At 36.9% G+C, this 18,765-nt stretch overlaps 1 protein-coding gene across 2 annotated transcripts in view; it reads right to left on the bottom strand.

Moving 5' to 3' along the window:
* LOC144203363 (immunoglobulin superfamily member 21-like) overlaps window positions 1–18,765 on the bottom strand; it is a 164,918-nt gene that overhangs the window by 30,462 nt on the left and 115,691 nt on the right. For both annotated transcript variants that reach the window (XM_077726759.1, XM_077726758.1), the window contains one exon: window positions 14,361–14,479. In XM_077726759.1, the coding sequence (XP_077582885.1) occupies window positions 14,361–14,479 (119 nt within the window). The remainder of the gene's footprint in view (window positions 1–14,360; window positions 14,480–18,765) is intronic.

Here is an 18,765-nt window from a genome sequence, read left to right as displayed (position 1 = left end):
GGCTTTGAAGGGTTCCACTGGCGTCAAAAGTCTTTCCTTTCTCTGCTTGCTTCACTTTCAAGACTTCGTCGATTTTGCAGTGTTTTCCTTCATCCACACTAAAATAAGCTCCTCCCCCCCATCATTAATAACATTGCGCCGCTTGAAAAGGACTAGCTAGCAACCGCATTGTATGCTCTTATGTCAAAATTTGTCTCGTATCTCGGGGCAAAAATTTGCTCGAAATTTTCCTCTTATCTCAATTTTTTTGAATGTTTGGACACTTGTATGTCAAGGTATGACTGTATTCTGTACGTTCCAACATATATACGAACTTTTAACAACCTAATTACAATCAAATGAATTCAAAATCATAGTATTATTACGTTAGTTTCTGATAATGACAATAAATGCAATAAATTTAATTGAACTTTTTAAAGAGATTCTCTCAAAATGACACGATTTCCAATCACGCTCACCATAATCTGAGCTAAAGGCGACTCAGCATTTTTCCAGACGGCAAGTCACCCCCCAGACGGCGCTTTCATCTTCATTTTTAGTGGCATAAACTTTAATGCGACCTCACCATTTGACACGCGGTAGGTCTTATAACCCGGTAGCCGACATCCAGCCTCCATCTTAACATTTTTTAGTGGTGCAAATGAAAAGCACGCCTAATAGTCCAGCCCGTAAATGTCACGCCTAAGGTTGGCTTGTACGGAGATGGGCTAATAAAGTAAAGCATACAGTGTATAAAAATACAACGTACCATCTGTCAGGACAACATGGCGATGAGCGCTGACGACGCTTCTGTCAGTTGGGCTAGAATACAGCCAAGGAATGCAAATGGTAAAAAAAGTGGTCAAAATGTCTTTTACCCGGAGCTCAGACTACAGAATTTTCCGCACTATAAGGTGCAACTAAAATACAAAAGTAGGGAGTGTGTCTTATATAGGGATTAATCAATGTATGAATTTTTTCTTCGTACAGCGCCATCTAGTTGAAGCATGACAACTCCTAACCACTTCTATTACTACTACCACTATAACTCTATCTATTGGATGTATAACACAACTCCTCCTACCACAACTACATGTCGTGGATAATTAACACTATACACTATAAGCTCCTCCTCCTACCACTACCACTAATACTACTACCACTACCACTAATACTACTACCACTAATACTACTACTACTACCACTAATACTACTACTACTACTACTACTACCACTAATACTACTACTACTACTACTACCACTAATACTACTACTACTACTACTACTACTACTACTACTACTACCACTAATACTACTACTACTACCACTAATACTACTACTACTACTACTACCACTAATACTACTACTACTACCACTAATACTACTACTACTACTACTAATACTACTACTACTACTACTACCACTAATACTACTACTACTACTACTACTACCACTACCACTACTACTACCACTACTACTACCACTAATACTACTACCACTAATACCACTAATACTACCGCTACTACCACTAATACTACTGCTACTACCACTAATACTACTGCTACTAACACTAATACTACTACCACTAATACTACTACTACTACCACTACTACTACTACTACTACTACTACAGCATCTTCTCATCAGGTGCGCCTTACATATGAAACAAATTTTAAAATATTTTAAAATACACAAAATATAGTCATACCTCTACTTACGAATGCCTCCACGTACGAAAGATTTAGGTTACAAATTAATTAATATGCAAGTGAGTGACTTGAAATACGAAAAAGATACAAGTTATGAAATCTCCCAAAAAGTAAATGTATTTCCTTATCCGTTATTTTATTTTGAATTCCCCTTATTAAGCGATTAAATACTATATATGCAACGTGGCACATATTTTCAGACACACAAACACACAGGGCACACATCACAGTCTAAAATGTACTACAAAATGGACGCCTTTTGGTCCTGGTAGAACATCTTTCATACAAAATTGGGACACTGACCAATTTTTAGGGGTTTAGTTGGTAGTTGTGTGAGGAACGTGGAACGAACTACAGAATTTACATATAAAGTACACTTGTACTTACAAAATTGTCAAGTTACGAAAAAGATCTTGGAACCAATTAACAACAAACAAAATGATCCAAAGATAGAAGGGAATTAAAAATAGATCTATAGTCCGGTTTTTGCCCCCCCCCCCCCCTACTAATTGATAAGCTGCAGTTTAAGCAACTAGCTCCATCTAGAGTTAAAACGGAGACATGCAACGTAGGTTTTTTTTAAGCTTATTGTGCGGACCTGTAAACATTGGGCTGCACACAAAAATTTGGTTCCAAAAACTAGAGTGACGTGCTGCTAAACGGCAAAACAAAAAGAAAGAAATGCTAAAGTGAAGGAGCGCAATCTGTAAAGTGATTATTCCGAGCGCATTTCCATGCCAAAGCACACCTTTCCATTTTCCCGACAGACGTAGGAATGCAAAGTAGCAGGGTAGTTCTTTGGCGTGGCGTAGAAATGAAGGCTTTTTGTTCCTGACTCCACTGATGATTTATCTGCGGCTTCTTCCAGCTCAAATGAGACGCGGCACGGCACCCCCTTTTCCCCTCCATCCGGAGATAACGTTGCGACAATACAACGGCGCTTTCTTAGCAGCGCCATCAGATATTTTTAGACGTGGCGTTTCAAGGTAACCCCATCCAGAGACGTAACCTTGGAATGCGATCTAGAATATTAGCTTCAAATACTGTACAGGTCGAAAGTAATAAAATACAAAGAACACACACTGCTAAACCAATAGATGAAACATATTGTTCAGACTATAAGTCACAAAAACACTATATATGTGTATATGTGTACATGTGTATATGTATCTACATGTATATATGTAAGTGTACATGTGAATATGTATCTATACGTATGTGTGTACATGTGTATATGTATACATGTATCTATATGTATATATGTGTGTATATGTATATATGTATGTGTACATGTGTATATATGTATCTATATGTATATGTGCATGTGATATGTATCTATATGTATATATGTATGTGTATATGTGTACACGTGTATATGTATCTATATGTATGTGTACATGTGTATATGTATACATGTATGTGTACATGTGTATATGTATACATGTATGTGTACATGTGTATATGTATACATGTATGTGTACATGTGTAAATGTATATTTGTATATATGTATCCATATGTATATATGTACATGTGTATATGTATCTATATGTATATATGTGAACATATTGTTCAGACTATAAGTCACAAAAACACTATATGTGTACATGTGTATATGTATCTACGTGTATATATGTAAGTGTACATGTGAATATGTATCTATACGTATGTGTGTACATGTGTATATGTATCTATATGTATATATGTATATATATGTGTACATGTGTATATGTATCTATATGTATATATGTATACATGTGTATATGTATGTGTAAATGTGTATATATGTATATATGTATCTATATATATGTGTACATGTGTATATGTATCTATATATATATGTATATGTGTACATGTGTATGTACATATGTGTTTATGTATATGTATGTGTGTATATATATATATATGTACATATATACACGCACATATAGATATACACACACACATATATACACACAGTAGCACCAGTAGTAGTAGTAGTAGTAGTGTTAATTTGATGTTTTTGAAATGGTGTCCCTCAAGGTTCAATTCCCATCCCACTGCCATTCATTTTTATTTGAATGAAGTCATTTCTATGCTACTTTGTTGTTGTTTCATGACTAAAAGAACAGCTCATTTATATTCTCACCAGACAGGGAAATGTATTATTTATTCCATAAATGTATTAGTTTTTAACCAAGCAAGCCATGCAAGTGACATCCAGATTTATTAAATGCTCTTTCGCGAGATAACACAAGGAATAAATTACCCATCTATTTTTTTGTTTCCTGTAAAATAATATTCCCACAGCTAAATATAAAAAGCACAGCAGTATTGTCCCAGAAGTTCTCATCATGAAAAGTATAGCATTTTGGGCTAACTTGCTAATGTACTTTGACGGACTACAAAGTTTTTATTCTAAGACAAAAAATATAGAAATTATCCGTGGATTTGATGTTAAATTTGAACGGAAAAAACATGCCAAATCTCCACTGACGAGAAATTACGAGATGGAAAAATGGGAAATTATTGTAAACGATTTTGAACAAAGCATCCGCTTAACAATTTGATGAAAAGTAATGGCCGCCGCCGCCTCGTTTAAACAAATGTGACGGCGTATTCGTCTCGGTTAAGGCAGAAAAATACGGGTTTTGTAAAAAAAAAACTAGGATTGAAATAGCTCGACTCTAATTGTAAGTCGGGTTGTGCGCCCGTTTCCATTCCGCGGACGTTCAGTCACAATAAAACGGGAAAAAAAACGCTAGCGCGCCGCTGCCGGGCAGTCACGAGAGAGAAAGTTCATTATACGGAAAACAGGGAATCATTTACGGAGCGCGTTTGCCGTGGTTGGGGGGCAATCTGACAAACATATTGACTTTGGCACACATGGGGGAGGCGGCGGCGTACTGTATAGCGTCGGGGCGGCGGACATTTTCTACAAAGTCTTTGAGAAAAGAGAGCAAAGAATGAAAAAAAAAAGAATAATCATTCTAGCTACAGGCTTGCAATGGAGGAGGGTTGCCAGATAAAAATGGAGAAAGTGTCATTTGAAAGGGTGTTAAATGGAAGAGATTTTTTATGCGATTGCTCGGATGGACGACAGGTGTTCAAGCGGCGGTAAGGGGGCTGGATTTTGGTTTGTTTTGGTGACCCGGAAAGGTCAAATTTATTATTTTAGACTATAGTAATACCTCGACATACGAGTGTCCTGACATGAGCAATTTGAGACATTTTGGAAAATATTTATCTTGAGATATGAGTAAACATTTTGGAAAATTATTATCTTGAGATACGAGTAAAACTTTTGTAAAATATTGATCTTGAGATACGAGTAAACATTTTGGAAAATATTGACCTTGAGATACGAGTAAACATTTTGAAAAATATTTATCTTGAGATACGAGTAAACATTTTGGAAAATATTTATCTTGAGATACGAGTAAACATTTTGGAAAATATTTATCTTGAGATATGAGTAAACATTTTGGAAAATATTTATCTTGAGATAAGAGTAAAACTTTTGGAAAATATTTGTCTTGAGATACGAGTAAACATTTTGGAAAATATTTGTCTTGAGATATGAGTTAATATTTTGGAAAATATTTATCTTGAGATACGAGTTAACATTTTGGAAAATATTTATCTTGAGATACGAGTAAACATTTTGAAAAATATTTATCTTGAGATACGAGTCAACATTTTGGGTTATATTTATCTTGAGGTACGAGGCAAATTCTGATATACGAGCATTGTGTAATGTTCCCATGAGCACTGGGCGGAGCCTTGCATTTTTTTCAGTGTTATTTTTTCATGCGGAGCTTGTTCGCTAATACGACAGGAGTATATAGTACTTTTTGTGCGTTATCCTATTGTGAAGACATTTATGTGCATCGTTTTCTGAATATTTTGAAGGGAAGACAAAAGCAAACAACCCTCGATAGGTCAAATTGTATTAAATTTATTTTTTAGTGTCTGCATCATAATCCAAGTTAATTTAAATTTGTTTGTTATGTTACCAGCGCGTTGCCATGCAAAAAAATGCTAATTTTGGAAGTTCAAAAATCAGAGAATATAATAAATGTCAGCAATTTTTGTAAACAAGTCGCCTAGCAAAACATTCATTTGCTAATTATGACTAGATTCATTGTTAATTTCTCAATTAATTATATACTACTAATACTAACTACCGCAACACATACCCTGCGAATACTATAGCAGTATCACTATTTTTGTTTTATTTTTAATTAAATCCCTTTCCCAAGCCTATGACATTTTGATGAGCTTTTTTTCATAACACTATATTTTATTATTTTTTCTATTTTCAATTTTATAGACTATATATGGACAGCTAATTTGGCCAGTGTTGATTTATGTGCTTATTATTTCATATTTATTCCATTGCATGCTTCTGTGCGGATGATAAATATTCTAATAATTTTCACTTGAATTTATTTCGAATATTATTGCCGCCACGTTGCAACACAAATTGCAACGTTGATTTATTTTGTCGTGCTTATGATCTTTTCTTATTTATTAAATATTTTACGACCTTATCGGCGTCTGCAGGGGACGCTAAAGTGCAGTGTTGATTTTTTTTTTTTATTTTGTCATTTTTCAAAGTCATTAGTGCAGATGACACATTTATTATGTTGAATTTTTCATGTTTTTTTTGTCCCAAAACATAATTCAAACCATATTATTTAAATATCTCATTTTATGAACTGCTTTTTTTTTCCAGCCAATCGCAGGCCAGGAGACAAATAACCAATCACTTGTCGCTAGGGAGAATTTAGAGTGCTAAATTAGCCTAGCATGCATGTTTTTGGAAGGAAACTGGAGTAACCGGAGAAAACCCACGCAAAAAAAACATGCAAACTCCACATAAGTGGACTAGATTTGGATTTGAACCCAAAACCCCCAGTGAGACCGACTTGCTAACCACTCCACCACCGTGCTGACCCATTATTTTAATATATTTTTTTCTTAATGGGCCCAAATAAATAGTTTTAAGAGAAAAATATGGCATTTTTTTGCTGTTGTTGTTATTTGTGCACTTGGTGATGCACTTTAAATATTATTATAATTGTATAAAGAGAATAAAAGCATTCAATTCAATCTCTTAACTTAAGTTTTTGCTAACTAAGCCTAAAAAATGAAATAAAAAACAAGATGTCAGGTAGAAAAATTGAGAAAAAAAGTCGCAAGTCGGAAGATAAGATTGACTTATAGTCCGGAAAATACGTTAAATGTCTCCTGTCAAAAAGGCTAATAATGCAAACTATCCCATTTCAATATTCCCTTTGTATTTGCCACTTTCTGCTTTTGCCAGTTTAATAAAAGATCTTTTTTGAATAGAAACGAGAATCCAAACTCCCGATAAGCGGTCGCCCGAAATGAGATTGACCGCCGGCCGGCGAAAAAAAAATCATCACAAAAGCGCGCTCTAAACGGCAGACAGGTGATTTCCTATCATGTTGTGTTATAATTAAAAAAAAAGTGGGGAAAAGATAAAAATATATCAAATGGTTCCTTTGGATACGCTATTAAAGACGCGTGGGTGGGTGGGTGGGTCTTCTTTTATCCTTCCTGGCGCTTTTTTAGCTGACACTCTTGTCGTCACAGATGCCCTTGAGTTAGTCTCTTGGAACTTTAATTAAATTTATTTAAAAAGAAAAAAAAAATCTGGACCGGGTGGTAGAGTGGTTAGCATGTCGGCCTTGCAGCTCTGTGGACGGCGGTTCGATCTCTAGTTTGGTCCTCACTGTGTGGAGTTTGCATGTTCTCCTCAGGGGTTGTGTGGGTTTTTTTCCGGGTACTCCAGTTTCCTCCCACATCCCCAAAACATGCATGCTAAGCTAATTGTATGCTAAATTGTCTATAGCTACCATTGTGATTAGTTTTGATTCGATTTGTCACCTTATGCCCTGCGATTGGCTGATCAATGATTCACTGAGTCAGCTGGGATAGGCTCCAGCACCCCCAGGGCTTGTGTGGGTTTTCTCCGGGTACTCCAGTTTTCTCCCACATCCCCAAAACATGCATGCTAGGCTAATTTTATGCTAAATTGTCCACAGCTACAAGTGTGATTAGTTATAATTAGATTTTTCGCTTTATGCCCTATGATTGGCCGATCACTGATTCACTGAATCAGCTGGGATATGCTCCAGCACCCCCCGCGAACCTTGTAAGGAGAAAATGATCGGGATTTGGCCTGATCGCGTTCTTTTTTTAAAGGATCGGAAGTGGGTGAAAAAGATTGAGTTGTTAAAATGTGTTTATTTATTTTAAAGTCATTGGTTGCCATTGACGACCATTGGACATGATGACAAATTGTCAATGTTTTAACGTTTTAATTTGTACATTGCTGAAAAAAACTATTACTTGATATTCTCTTTAAATTTGCTACTTTGGATGCAAAATGTGGATTTTGTATTTTGGTAAAGACTTTCGTCGTAAATTGAATATTTGAGGTATTTGGCAACAAAATATTCAAAATGGAACAGAATACTGTCAAAAAAAAAACAACGCAAATTTATGTCATCTATGTCAGTAGTCCCCAACTACCAGTCCGTAAACCTAGTCCTGATAAATCAGAGTAAAAAAATATTCATCAATTTTAATCTCATCCTCCCACTTGAAGTGAGAAAAGTTGTTATAATAACAACAATAATAAACAATTGCTATTATGCTAGGCACTAGTTTTTTTAATATTATTTTTTTGCTGCCTCAAAATCAACTGACCCCGGATTCAAACTCGGGTCAAAAAAAAAAGTGATCAGGAAAAAGTTCTGTCCAACTTATGAAAGACACTTTTTTTTTTTAAACGGCTATGGCGGTAAAACGACAAAGTATCAAGCGAAGGTTATGGTGAGGTAAATGGTCCAGGGACTTTTATCTGACTCTCCTCCCTTGATGGAGGGGCGGGACAACGGCTTTGGGGGGTTGGGGGGGGGTTATATGCCACTAGGAACCGAGTTTCATCTTTCAAAAAAAGACGTCAGGGGAGCCGTGGCGTTCCTCCGTCTGAGACGTCCACGTCTCGGGATGAGCGAGGGAACCATGAAAGGAATCATGAAAGACAAGACAAGGTTATTCTAAAGCGGTGCCTTCCTTTAAAAAAAAAAGGCCCTGGGAACACTTTGAAGATGGATTCTTCCCTCTTATAACCATGTTCTTTGTCACAAAAAAAGGAAAAGGTGCTGATTTGCTCAAAGTTTTGCAGAGCGGACACAACAAGTTTGCGCGGAAAAACAACTTTGCTGGTTTTGTCGTCTTATTCCAGTCTTTAAGTGGCATTTTTTTGGGGAGTTAGTCTGGCAATTTAGCAGAATTTTGTTTGATTTCATAATCACAAGTGGATAATTGTCTATTTTATGTTTTCTGGAGGGGTGTGGCCTGCACGTAGATAAACGTAAGCACAACCAGGAAGTGGTTACCAAGTTTCGGGGTGCAATAATAGCATGGGATACACATTACGCAGGTATCGAAGTTGATATTTAAACGATAGAACGCAAGACTTGTGATCAGCCTTAACAACTATTAGCATGTGCTGACATTATTTTAGTGTATGAAACACTATTTTACATTTTTTTTGTGAAATATCAATGATAAAATCTACAATTTTACTGACAATACGAACATGTAGCTAGGCTACTAGCGTCTAGCCAAACAGAAGATGTTTAACTACGGTAAAATGAGTTTTTTTGTCGCGTTTTATACAAGATACGTTTTTGTTCTTTTTGAATTTCATTTATAGACGTTAAAATAAATTGAATAAACAAAAATGGAGAACAACAAGCTAAATATCTATCGGCTACTATAACATTTTTTTCAGGGAATTTTACCCTAAAAACAACAACAACATAACAGCCCATCAATGATCAGAGAATCTTAAAGAAAACAAAATAGGTCCCACTTGAGTACTAATTTTTAAATGTAAACAAACTATGAAAAAAAATCCAGACTTATAGTCCAGAAAATGCGGAAGTGTTAAAATATCAGCAAAATAATCTGGATTTCAATATGTATCCATGAGAATAGTTTAAAAGCAGTATGTAATGTAACTAATTTAAATATGTATATACTGTAAACACAGTAATACCTCGTTTACCGCGGGTAATACGTTCAAAGACCTACCGAAATATGTAATTAACTGCATTTTTATGGTTTTTCTTCAATATTTTTTGGACTTTAAACACTTGTTTGTATGAAATGACACCAGGTCAACAAAAGGAAGATGCCGTTTGTGAAATGTTAATCATAAAATGGTCAATCGGTTGAAAAGTTTGAGAAAGTCTAGATGAGAGAGAGAGACAAGCATGCCCCAGACGAAATCCTGGAGGAAGCTTGAGAGCTGTTTATTTTCTGGCCGCTTCATCACCCCGGGGTTTAGCTCAAAGACAAACATTTAATAATTTATCGGCTCATTCTTTTCTTCCCCTCAGCGGGATTCTGAGCCAGCACTTTTATTGACGCCGTCACTTTATCTAGTCGTTTAAACGGAATGTCAAAATCCGCAAAGAAACCGGAGTGGCGGATCTTTTCAATTTGAGCAAAAAAAACAAAACAAAAACCAGCGGGAGTACGACGAGTACTCAAGTGGGGTTTAAATTTTTGTTTGTTTCTCTATGACCATTGACAGGCTTTTGTGTTGTTGTTTTTAGACTAAAGTTCTCTGAAAAACTGTTTTGGTAGCAGTTAGATATTTAGCATGTTGTTCTCCATTTTGTTATTGAATTGAATGCTTTAATTGTCATTATACAAATATCATGAAATATAAAGCTTTCACCACATTGTGCACAAATAACAACAACAAATAAACAATAAAAAAGTGTGACCGGACGTTTGGTCCCCTGGACGTTTGGTCACCGGACGTTTGGTCGCCCGAGTGAACATAATTTTGAGAGCTAGTTTCAACAGTAGTTATTTAGATATTAAATTCTCTCATGAATATAATTTTGAGAGCTAGATTTAAACAGTAAACTCACATTGTCAAACGTCCAGGAGACCAAACGTCTGTGCGACCAAATGTCCGAGTACCATAAATAAGTAGTCCAAGTGAGTCTTTAGACTCAATAAACGCATAAATGATCAATATAAAGTCATGATGAACAAATAATCAATCAATATTAGTAAATAAATACGGGGTCAACATAATAAATAAGTAGTAAAGTGACTAAAGTAGCTAGCAAGAAGTCTTGATTACTTTAGTTGACTTTAACGCATGTTTGTTCTTGTTAAAATAAAGAACTGCCCTCCCCAAAATGACCATATTTACTCACATATAGGCCGTATTTGTTGCTCCAAAAAAATCATGACTGAATTTAGGGTGTGGCTTATATGCGCATAGAAAGTAGTACACATTAGTACACTTTGACGCTTAAATACTTTTAAAAAAAGATGGTAAGACTGTTTAAGTGACTGACAACGCGCCAACAACACCAAAAAAAGCCTTGAACGAGTACCCCAACTATCAAAAAGTATCTTAAAAAAAACGCCAAGCTCCATTTTCCCTCGCCGATGATCAATGGCGAATCGGGGCCAGCTGCGACGGCATAAATCCCGCCGATTTATAGACAAGCCGAGAAATATTCTCACCTCTTAATTAAAGTCCAACATCAATTATTCAAGCCTACCTCACGCTTACGGGACGAGTGGCTAATTAGCTCAACCGCTCGTCCCAAATACATGAAAATGTTTTTTTTTAAAAGCGAGGCGACGTGGCGGTCGTGGGACGGCCGCGGCGCCGCACCCCGGGGGGGTCATCGAGGTCGAATCGGCAAAAACTGGTAGAGAAAGGACCTTTCTTTTGTCAGTTTGCAACACGGCGTGGAATCACTTGAGGTAATAACAAATAATGAGGCAATCTCCAACACGGGTAAAAGACATATTGATTCCTTTCAGCGGCAAAGCCTGAAATTACGACCCCGGCTTGATAAAGATGGATAAGTCTCCGGCCGCACAATGGAATAGCTCTTTTAGGTGATTGGTGACGGGTCAAAACGCCCACCCCGGCGTAATTGGACCAACAATAAACCCAAATGCCACATCAATGTCCTTTTTCCAGGTGCCCAACCCACAAAAGCCAAGATTTTCCAGCACACATTTTCCCACTAAGTATGGTTTTTAAAGTCTAGGATGGACTGGAATGTCAACCAGGAAGTTACCGTATTTTTCCAGCATATTTAGTCACCTCTACGAATAAGCTACACCCTTAAAATAGCCTTAAAATGGTTGAATTTGACAATTTCTCGCGTATAAGCCACCCCCTGATTCACAATTTTCAACTCCATATTCATGGTTTTAATAGGGAGTACAAATGTGTCACTTTGAAGGGAAAATGTTCAGAAAAAATGATTGTATATGATTTTTATCTAGGTCTACAATGTCTTCTGTGTCTGTTTTGCTACTGCAATCAAGGACATTTCCTGTATAGGGATGAAATACAGTTCTAATTTAATCTAATCTAATTTCAGAGATACTGTATGAATCGATTATTGGATTACACATTCCGAAAAGGACATTACGGAGATGAATTAAAAAAGGAAGTCAAGTGAGCAGTACAACCAAGAAGTGTGTCTGTAGCGGTCTAGTTTGTCATCCCTAGGTAAGATGGCCGACCAATGGCAGGCAAAGGTACGTTTTCTCATGTTTTATGCAAGATACAATTATTATTTTTTCTTGAATTTCAATCATAGACGTGAAAATTATTTTTGGGGAGCATTTTATCGGCTTATTTTTTGTCTAGTTTTAAAAAATGACCATATCAACCGCAATGTGCATAACAAAACTAATTTATGCGCATATAAGCCGTACCCTCGATTCAGTTATCACAGTTGATTTGTTGGGTCTTTTATTTTTTTGCAAAATTTACCTATTGACAAAAACAAAATATTTGAAAACCATTCAAAATATTTTTATCCCCGCATTACCGCTAAACACCATTAGGAATTGTTGCATATTTTATTTGTTCGCAAAAATTACCCATTGACAAAAACAAAATATTTCAAAAACTTTCAAAATTATTTTTTCCATGCATTGACAGTAAAACGCCACTAGGAAAAAGGCTCCTAAAATCGGAATGTTTTTTTTTTACGATTAGCACCTCTGCTAATGAATCAAAAAAATTATCGTCAACGGTCGCCGAATTAGCCGTTAGCTTGCGTGCCGCTCACAAACAATCCACGCTTATGAATCTTTCAAATAAACATTTCGCCGCGGCTCATTTATATTCATGCGCCGCCCTGGCGAATAATAGCCGACAGTACTTATGGGCGTGCAGTGCATTGTCGAAAAATGATGTTCATAATTATGTCGCTAGAACTGTCTGGGGTATTAGTGCGCTTAAAAAAAATCCAATATAATCTTAATTACTTTACATTTAAAGGTCTATACATTACACCACCAGAGTCATTGTTATTGCTCCTGGGCCGCATTATTGCCATGACTTATTTTATTTCATTTTAGGTGCGAAAGTTGGGGGCGGAGTCAGAAAACGGGAGGAAGGAAGTCAAATCTTTTCAAACTATTCGAGCCGGGAAGGACGGCGGCAAAATGGCGCCACAAACGGTTCAGGGATTTTAAAAATTGGATGACTGAATGACTTCATTAAAAGGATCATTCTTATTTATGAAGGCCTTTGAAAAATTTAAATACCTGCCACGTACTGCTTGCTATTAATTGAAGTTTGTTTTTTTTTTTTTTGCTTCACTGTTTTGTTACTCCTCCCCCGCCTCGATTCTTTTACTTCCGATTGAACTTGACACGCTAATAGGTTATGAATAATTCTGTTTCAGTTTAGCGAGCAATTAGCCACAACGCTAGAGGCCATTCGTCTCCGTCTCCGCCCGGACGCTAATTCGGTAGCGGGTCGAGTCGTAGCAGGGGGAGTAGGGGGGTGCTTCGGTGGTCTCCGTGACGCCATCGAGGTGCACTTTGAGGGAGCACCTGGCGAGGATCGTGACGGGGGGGCTGGGATTTAGCTCAGGGATGCTAAGTGCTAACTTAAACTAGCTTGGCTGAACAAATAATGGCCTTGTGAATTAAAAATGGGCAAAAAAATCAGTGTGTTGGAGATAATACTTTAAAATTAGCTTTAGCACGGAAGTGGCTAAACACAAGATGCTATTTTGAGTCAAAGATAAGAATAATTCGTGTTTGGTATACAGGAGGCGAGTTTTTGTCTTATATTTTATGGATAAAAGCAATCAAAAATTCATAAAATGTTAATAAAATAAAGGCAAATACACTAGTTATGATCCTAAGAATGTTGATATTTTTCTGAGTCATAATATTAAACCACAATATCATTTTTGGCCTTTTTATCTTATTTTTTAAAAATAATATTTGATCAATAAATATGATTAGAAATGATGAAAATGTGACGAAAATGATTCTCATTCAAATGAATACAAATGGAAATACACTGTGGTTGTGATCCTCAATAACTAAGATGTCCAATTCGTTCAAACTGGAAGACCTGGCAGTGAATAGCTACCAAATAATAAATATATTGAGCAAGATAAAATTAAAATATGTATATGTGCGTCCATATTACTACTACGAAAACAGAATTTCAACCTGTATTGGACGCCTATCGACAAAATCTTCAATTAACGCCCTACAAAATATCAAGTATGGCATTTTTCCCCATTTAAAAAAGACAAATACATTGAATATAAGAAATTTGTACTCACACATGACGGTGAGAAAAATATTCCCCGACGCCAGGACGACCTTCTCCCGCGTCGCCCGGTCGTAAATTCCCACGTGGCATTCGTACGGTCCGTTGTCCGAAATCCGGACTTCCGGAAGTCTGAAAAAAAAATTACAGCGTTTCAGTTAAAACTTTAGCTTTTCCTTAAATCCAAGAATCCTTGTGAGTTCACAAACAGTAGTAGTGCAAAAGTATGCAGTTCAAATAGAGCAGCGTGTTCTTTTGAAAAATCCATTTTCAAGGGCCATTATCGTCATTAGAGTCAAAGGGAAATTGGAGCCTACCTAGGCTGACCTTTTCGGACAGAAATCAGCTACGAATAAGTTAGCGTAAGTGTTGAGAAAAAAAAAATACTCTACTGTGAAAAATAAACTTGCAACAAGTCATAATGACAAAAAAGGTTTGAAATAGGCAGATTTTTAAGTTCACTAATGTAAGGAGTCATTAAAACTGTTTTCAAGACTATAAGGTGCACCACATTTAAAGGCGCACCCTCAATGAATGACACATTTTCATTTTTGTTCCATATATAAGGCGCAATGGATTATAGGGCGCACTGTCTATTTTGGAGAAAATTTAAGACTTTTAAGTGCACCTTATAGACGTGAAAATACAATGTTTGTACTTTTTGTGCTAATAGCAAGAGTGGCTTCTGCTTACCAGTTAGTGTGGATTTTCACATTTTAATGAACTTTAAAAATATCTGTTAAATTGTTTTTATTTAATTTCAACTTTGATTCTAGTTGAAATAATGGCTTCCACTGAATCCATGAATTTTTGCACGACAACACGCTCGTAAAATAAACAAATTTCATCTTAGATTATGATGCAGATACACTCAAAAATAAATGTAATCTAACCTTACAATCACCTTAATTCAAATTTTGTTATACATTTTTATACCTTTCATCTCCCGGGTTGGCTCTATTGGCCCCGCCTCCACCCTGACTTTCGGATTTGGATTCCCTTTAAAAAATTCTGAAAATGATGCACACAAATGTCCTCACAATAGGATAACGCACAAGAAGTAGTATATACTCCTCTCGTATTAGCGAACAAGCTCCACCATTCGCACTAACTAACGGGAAAAAAAATATCGAAAAAATGCAATGTCTCTTATCTCAAGGTAAATATTTGCCTGAAATTTTACTCATATCTCAAATTTTTCGTATGTCGAGGTACCATTCGTTGAATCATTGTCTTGATTTAAAAAAAATAAAATACTTGGACCATCATATTGAAAAAAATATAATGAGAGAACAATAACATCAGAGGCGGATAGCGACCGATCGTGACAACCGATCTGGAAGTTCGGAATTAAAGAGCTTGGAATTCTTGCGGCGTCTTTCCGCCGCCGCTCCGATGTGCCATTTCCACCGGCGCCTGGGCTATTTCAGTTTGTGGTGCCTAGGCAGCCTAATTAGCATTTATAGCCCGTGGTTAGATGTTGAGAGAGTGGACAATACATCTCCATTGTGACAAGAATTGCGTCCGGGGAGCTCGCCGCGCCCGTAAACACGCGCCTTCCGTTACCTGGAACGCAATGAATCGCCGCGTGGCGAGCCGTCCCCAAAGAGCTGGCTTGCCGTTTGTTTGCTTGCACTCGTGTGCGCCGGTGACTCACCGACCGGGCTTGAAAACGGCTGCAGGAATGAGGCCGGGATAGCGAGGACCTCGACGTTATGACTAGATATTTACACGGTAGCCTGCTTTCTCTTGGGAATGACTACTAGATGGTGGTTTTGTTGATTAGGGCAAATCTTCTAGCTTGATTTGATCCTTTAGTCACTAATTATTTAGGACTACTACTTATCTATGTGGACTAGTACTTACCTGTGTGGACTATTTATCTATGTTGACTACCTATCTTATCTATGTTGACTAATCTGTGCGAAGTACTCCTCTATGTGGACTACTACTAATCTATATGGACTACTACTAATCTATGTGGACTACTACTAATCTATGTGGACTACTACCAATCTATGTGAACTACTATTTATCTATGTGGACTACTCATCTATGTGGACTACTTATCTATGTGGACTACTTATCTATGTGGACTACTTATCTATGTGGACTACTTATCTATGTGGACTACTTATCTATGTGGACTACTTATCTATGTTGACTACTTATCCATGTGGACTACTTATCTATGTGGACTACTTATCTATGTTGACTACTTATCTATGTTGACTACTTATCCATGTGGACTACTTATCCATGTGTACTACTACTAATCTATGTGGACTACTACTTATCTATGTGGACTACTACTTATCTATGTGGACTACTACTTATCTATGTGGACTACTTAACTTTGTGGAGTACTTACCTATGTGGAGTACTTACATATGTGGAGTACTTACATATGTGGAGTACTTACATATGTGGAGTACTTATCTATGTGGACTACTACTTATCTATGTGGACTACTTATTAAGGTGAACTACTTATCTATGTTGACTACTAACTATCTGTGCGGACTACTGATCTGTGCAGACTACTTATCTGTGCGGACTACTGATCTGTGCAGACTACTTATCTATGTGGATTACTTATCTGTGGACTACTTATTTATGTTGTGACTACTATTATGTGACTACTTATTTAGTTGTAAATTGTCAGAGAACTTGCTTTCAAGAAATAAAAATGACATGCAATAAACCTGACAAAATTGTCAATGGAAAACAAACAAACCAAAATCTTTCCAAATGAGTACATTACATAAAATAGCTCGAATGAATCGGACGTCTAGCCCCGTCAACGGCAACCAAAGCGTCAAATCTGGACCATTTTCTTGTCCATTTTAGAGCCTTGCAGATGAATAAAAAAACTCATCCGTGCTATAATAAACTCATCGTAGCTATCATAGTGGGGGTTAACATATGCTAAAAGCAAACACTTTTTCAAACAAAGAACCAATGTTTGAAAAAGCAAAGTCTATATTAAAAAAAGAGTGAACACCTCCAGACATAAAGTGAGATTGTCTCAAGCTTTTCCTCCAGGGAAAACCATATAAAACACTCTCTTTTCCCGCCGTACTATAAAATGATGAGCGTAGCAATGTGAGTCTCTCCGGAGGGGAGCTAATTGGCTTTGTCTTGGCTAGCCGCATCCCAGTAAACGCTGACGTAGACCCTTCCCTTTGTTTTTTTTAGCCCACCCCCCAAAAAAATCCCCATCCGAAACCCACGTTCTTTGCGGAATTCACGGATTCCAACGGAGACCAGACGGAGAACATCAAGGTGAGCTTCGGCGCCCCCTGCCAGGGAGAAGGCCGAGAAGGCCGCAAAGGGGTTCCGAAGCTCAGCCGCAAAGTCGGGCGTGAGGACCGATAAAACTTTGTTTGTGTGCAGCTGAACATAAAACACTACTCAACAATTTATGGCCGTCTTATTAAATTTTCAGCGGCTTATGTTTTGATGCTCGACGTTTCGCCTTCGTCGGCTCAACCAGACGCCGTGATTTTTAGCGTTAGCCGACGTCTGACATCGAAACTTGAAACTCAATTCGGCATGGAGAGTTTTTACTTTGAAAGGTTGGAATGGAAAATAACGCTTTCCCAGCACGCAACTTTTTTAACGTCTTGAAATGTAACCGTTAATTCATGGATTTATCCATCCATCACGACCAATAGGAGTCTGAGATCCACCCCAGTGGTACAAGCTGGACTGTCAATCACATGACAAAGTTCAGGGCAATTCATTGAAGTGATTTTCAAGTACGGAAGACAGGTGCGATAGTGCACAAGGAACTTTTTGACAGAAAATCGATTCCAAATAGTGGGGAAATATACGTACAGATTCGTTTAACTCGCCTTTGCCGTTAAAAATGGTGCCAAAGAGATAATAGCGAGCCTTAAAAACAAAATGAAGTCACCTGTAAATGGCTAGAAATCAGCAAGAACTGACAAACATCAACAAAACATCCTAAAATGTCATTCAAAATCAACAAAAAATGATGCAAAATTTACCAAAAAGTGGTCCATATAGATCAGTAGCATTAAACATAGATAATTAGTCCATATTGATCAGTTGCAGTACACAAGATAAGTACTATGAAGACCCGAATAATAGTAGGCACTGGAATAATAGTAGGGAGTGGAAAATTCCAAAAAATAATGAATATTAGTAGTAATAGTAGTACTATTATTCCAGTGCCTACTATTATTCGGGTCTTCATAGTAGTCCATAAAGATCATTAGTACTTAACATAAATAAGTAGTAGTTAACATAGATAAGTAGTCCACAAAGATCACTACAAGTAAACAGATTAGTAGTCAACATAGATAAGTAGTCCATATAGATCAGCAGTAGTAAACATAGATAAGTAGTAGTCAACATGGATTAGTAAACATAGATAAGTAGTCCACACAGATA

Source organism: Stigmatopora nigra, chromosome 10 (genome assembly GCF_051989575.1).
Source record: "Stigmatopora nigra isolate UIUO_SnigA chromosome 10, RoL_Snig_1.1, whole genome shotgun sequence".
NCBI lineage: Eukaryota > Metazoa > Chordata > Actinopteri > Syngnathiformes > Syngnathidae > Stigmatopora > Stigmatopora nigra.
The sequence above is the reverse complement of the archived record's forward strand: the minus strand, read 5'-3'. Positions and strand labels throughout refer to the sequence as shown.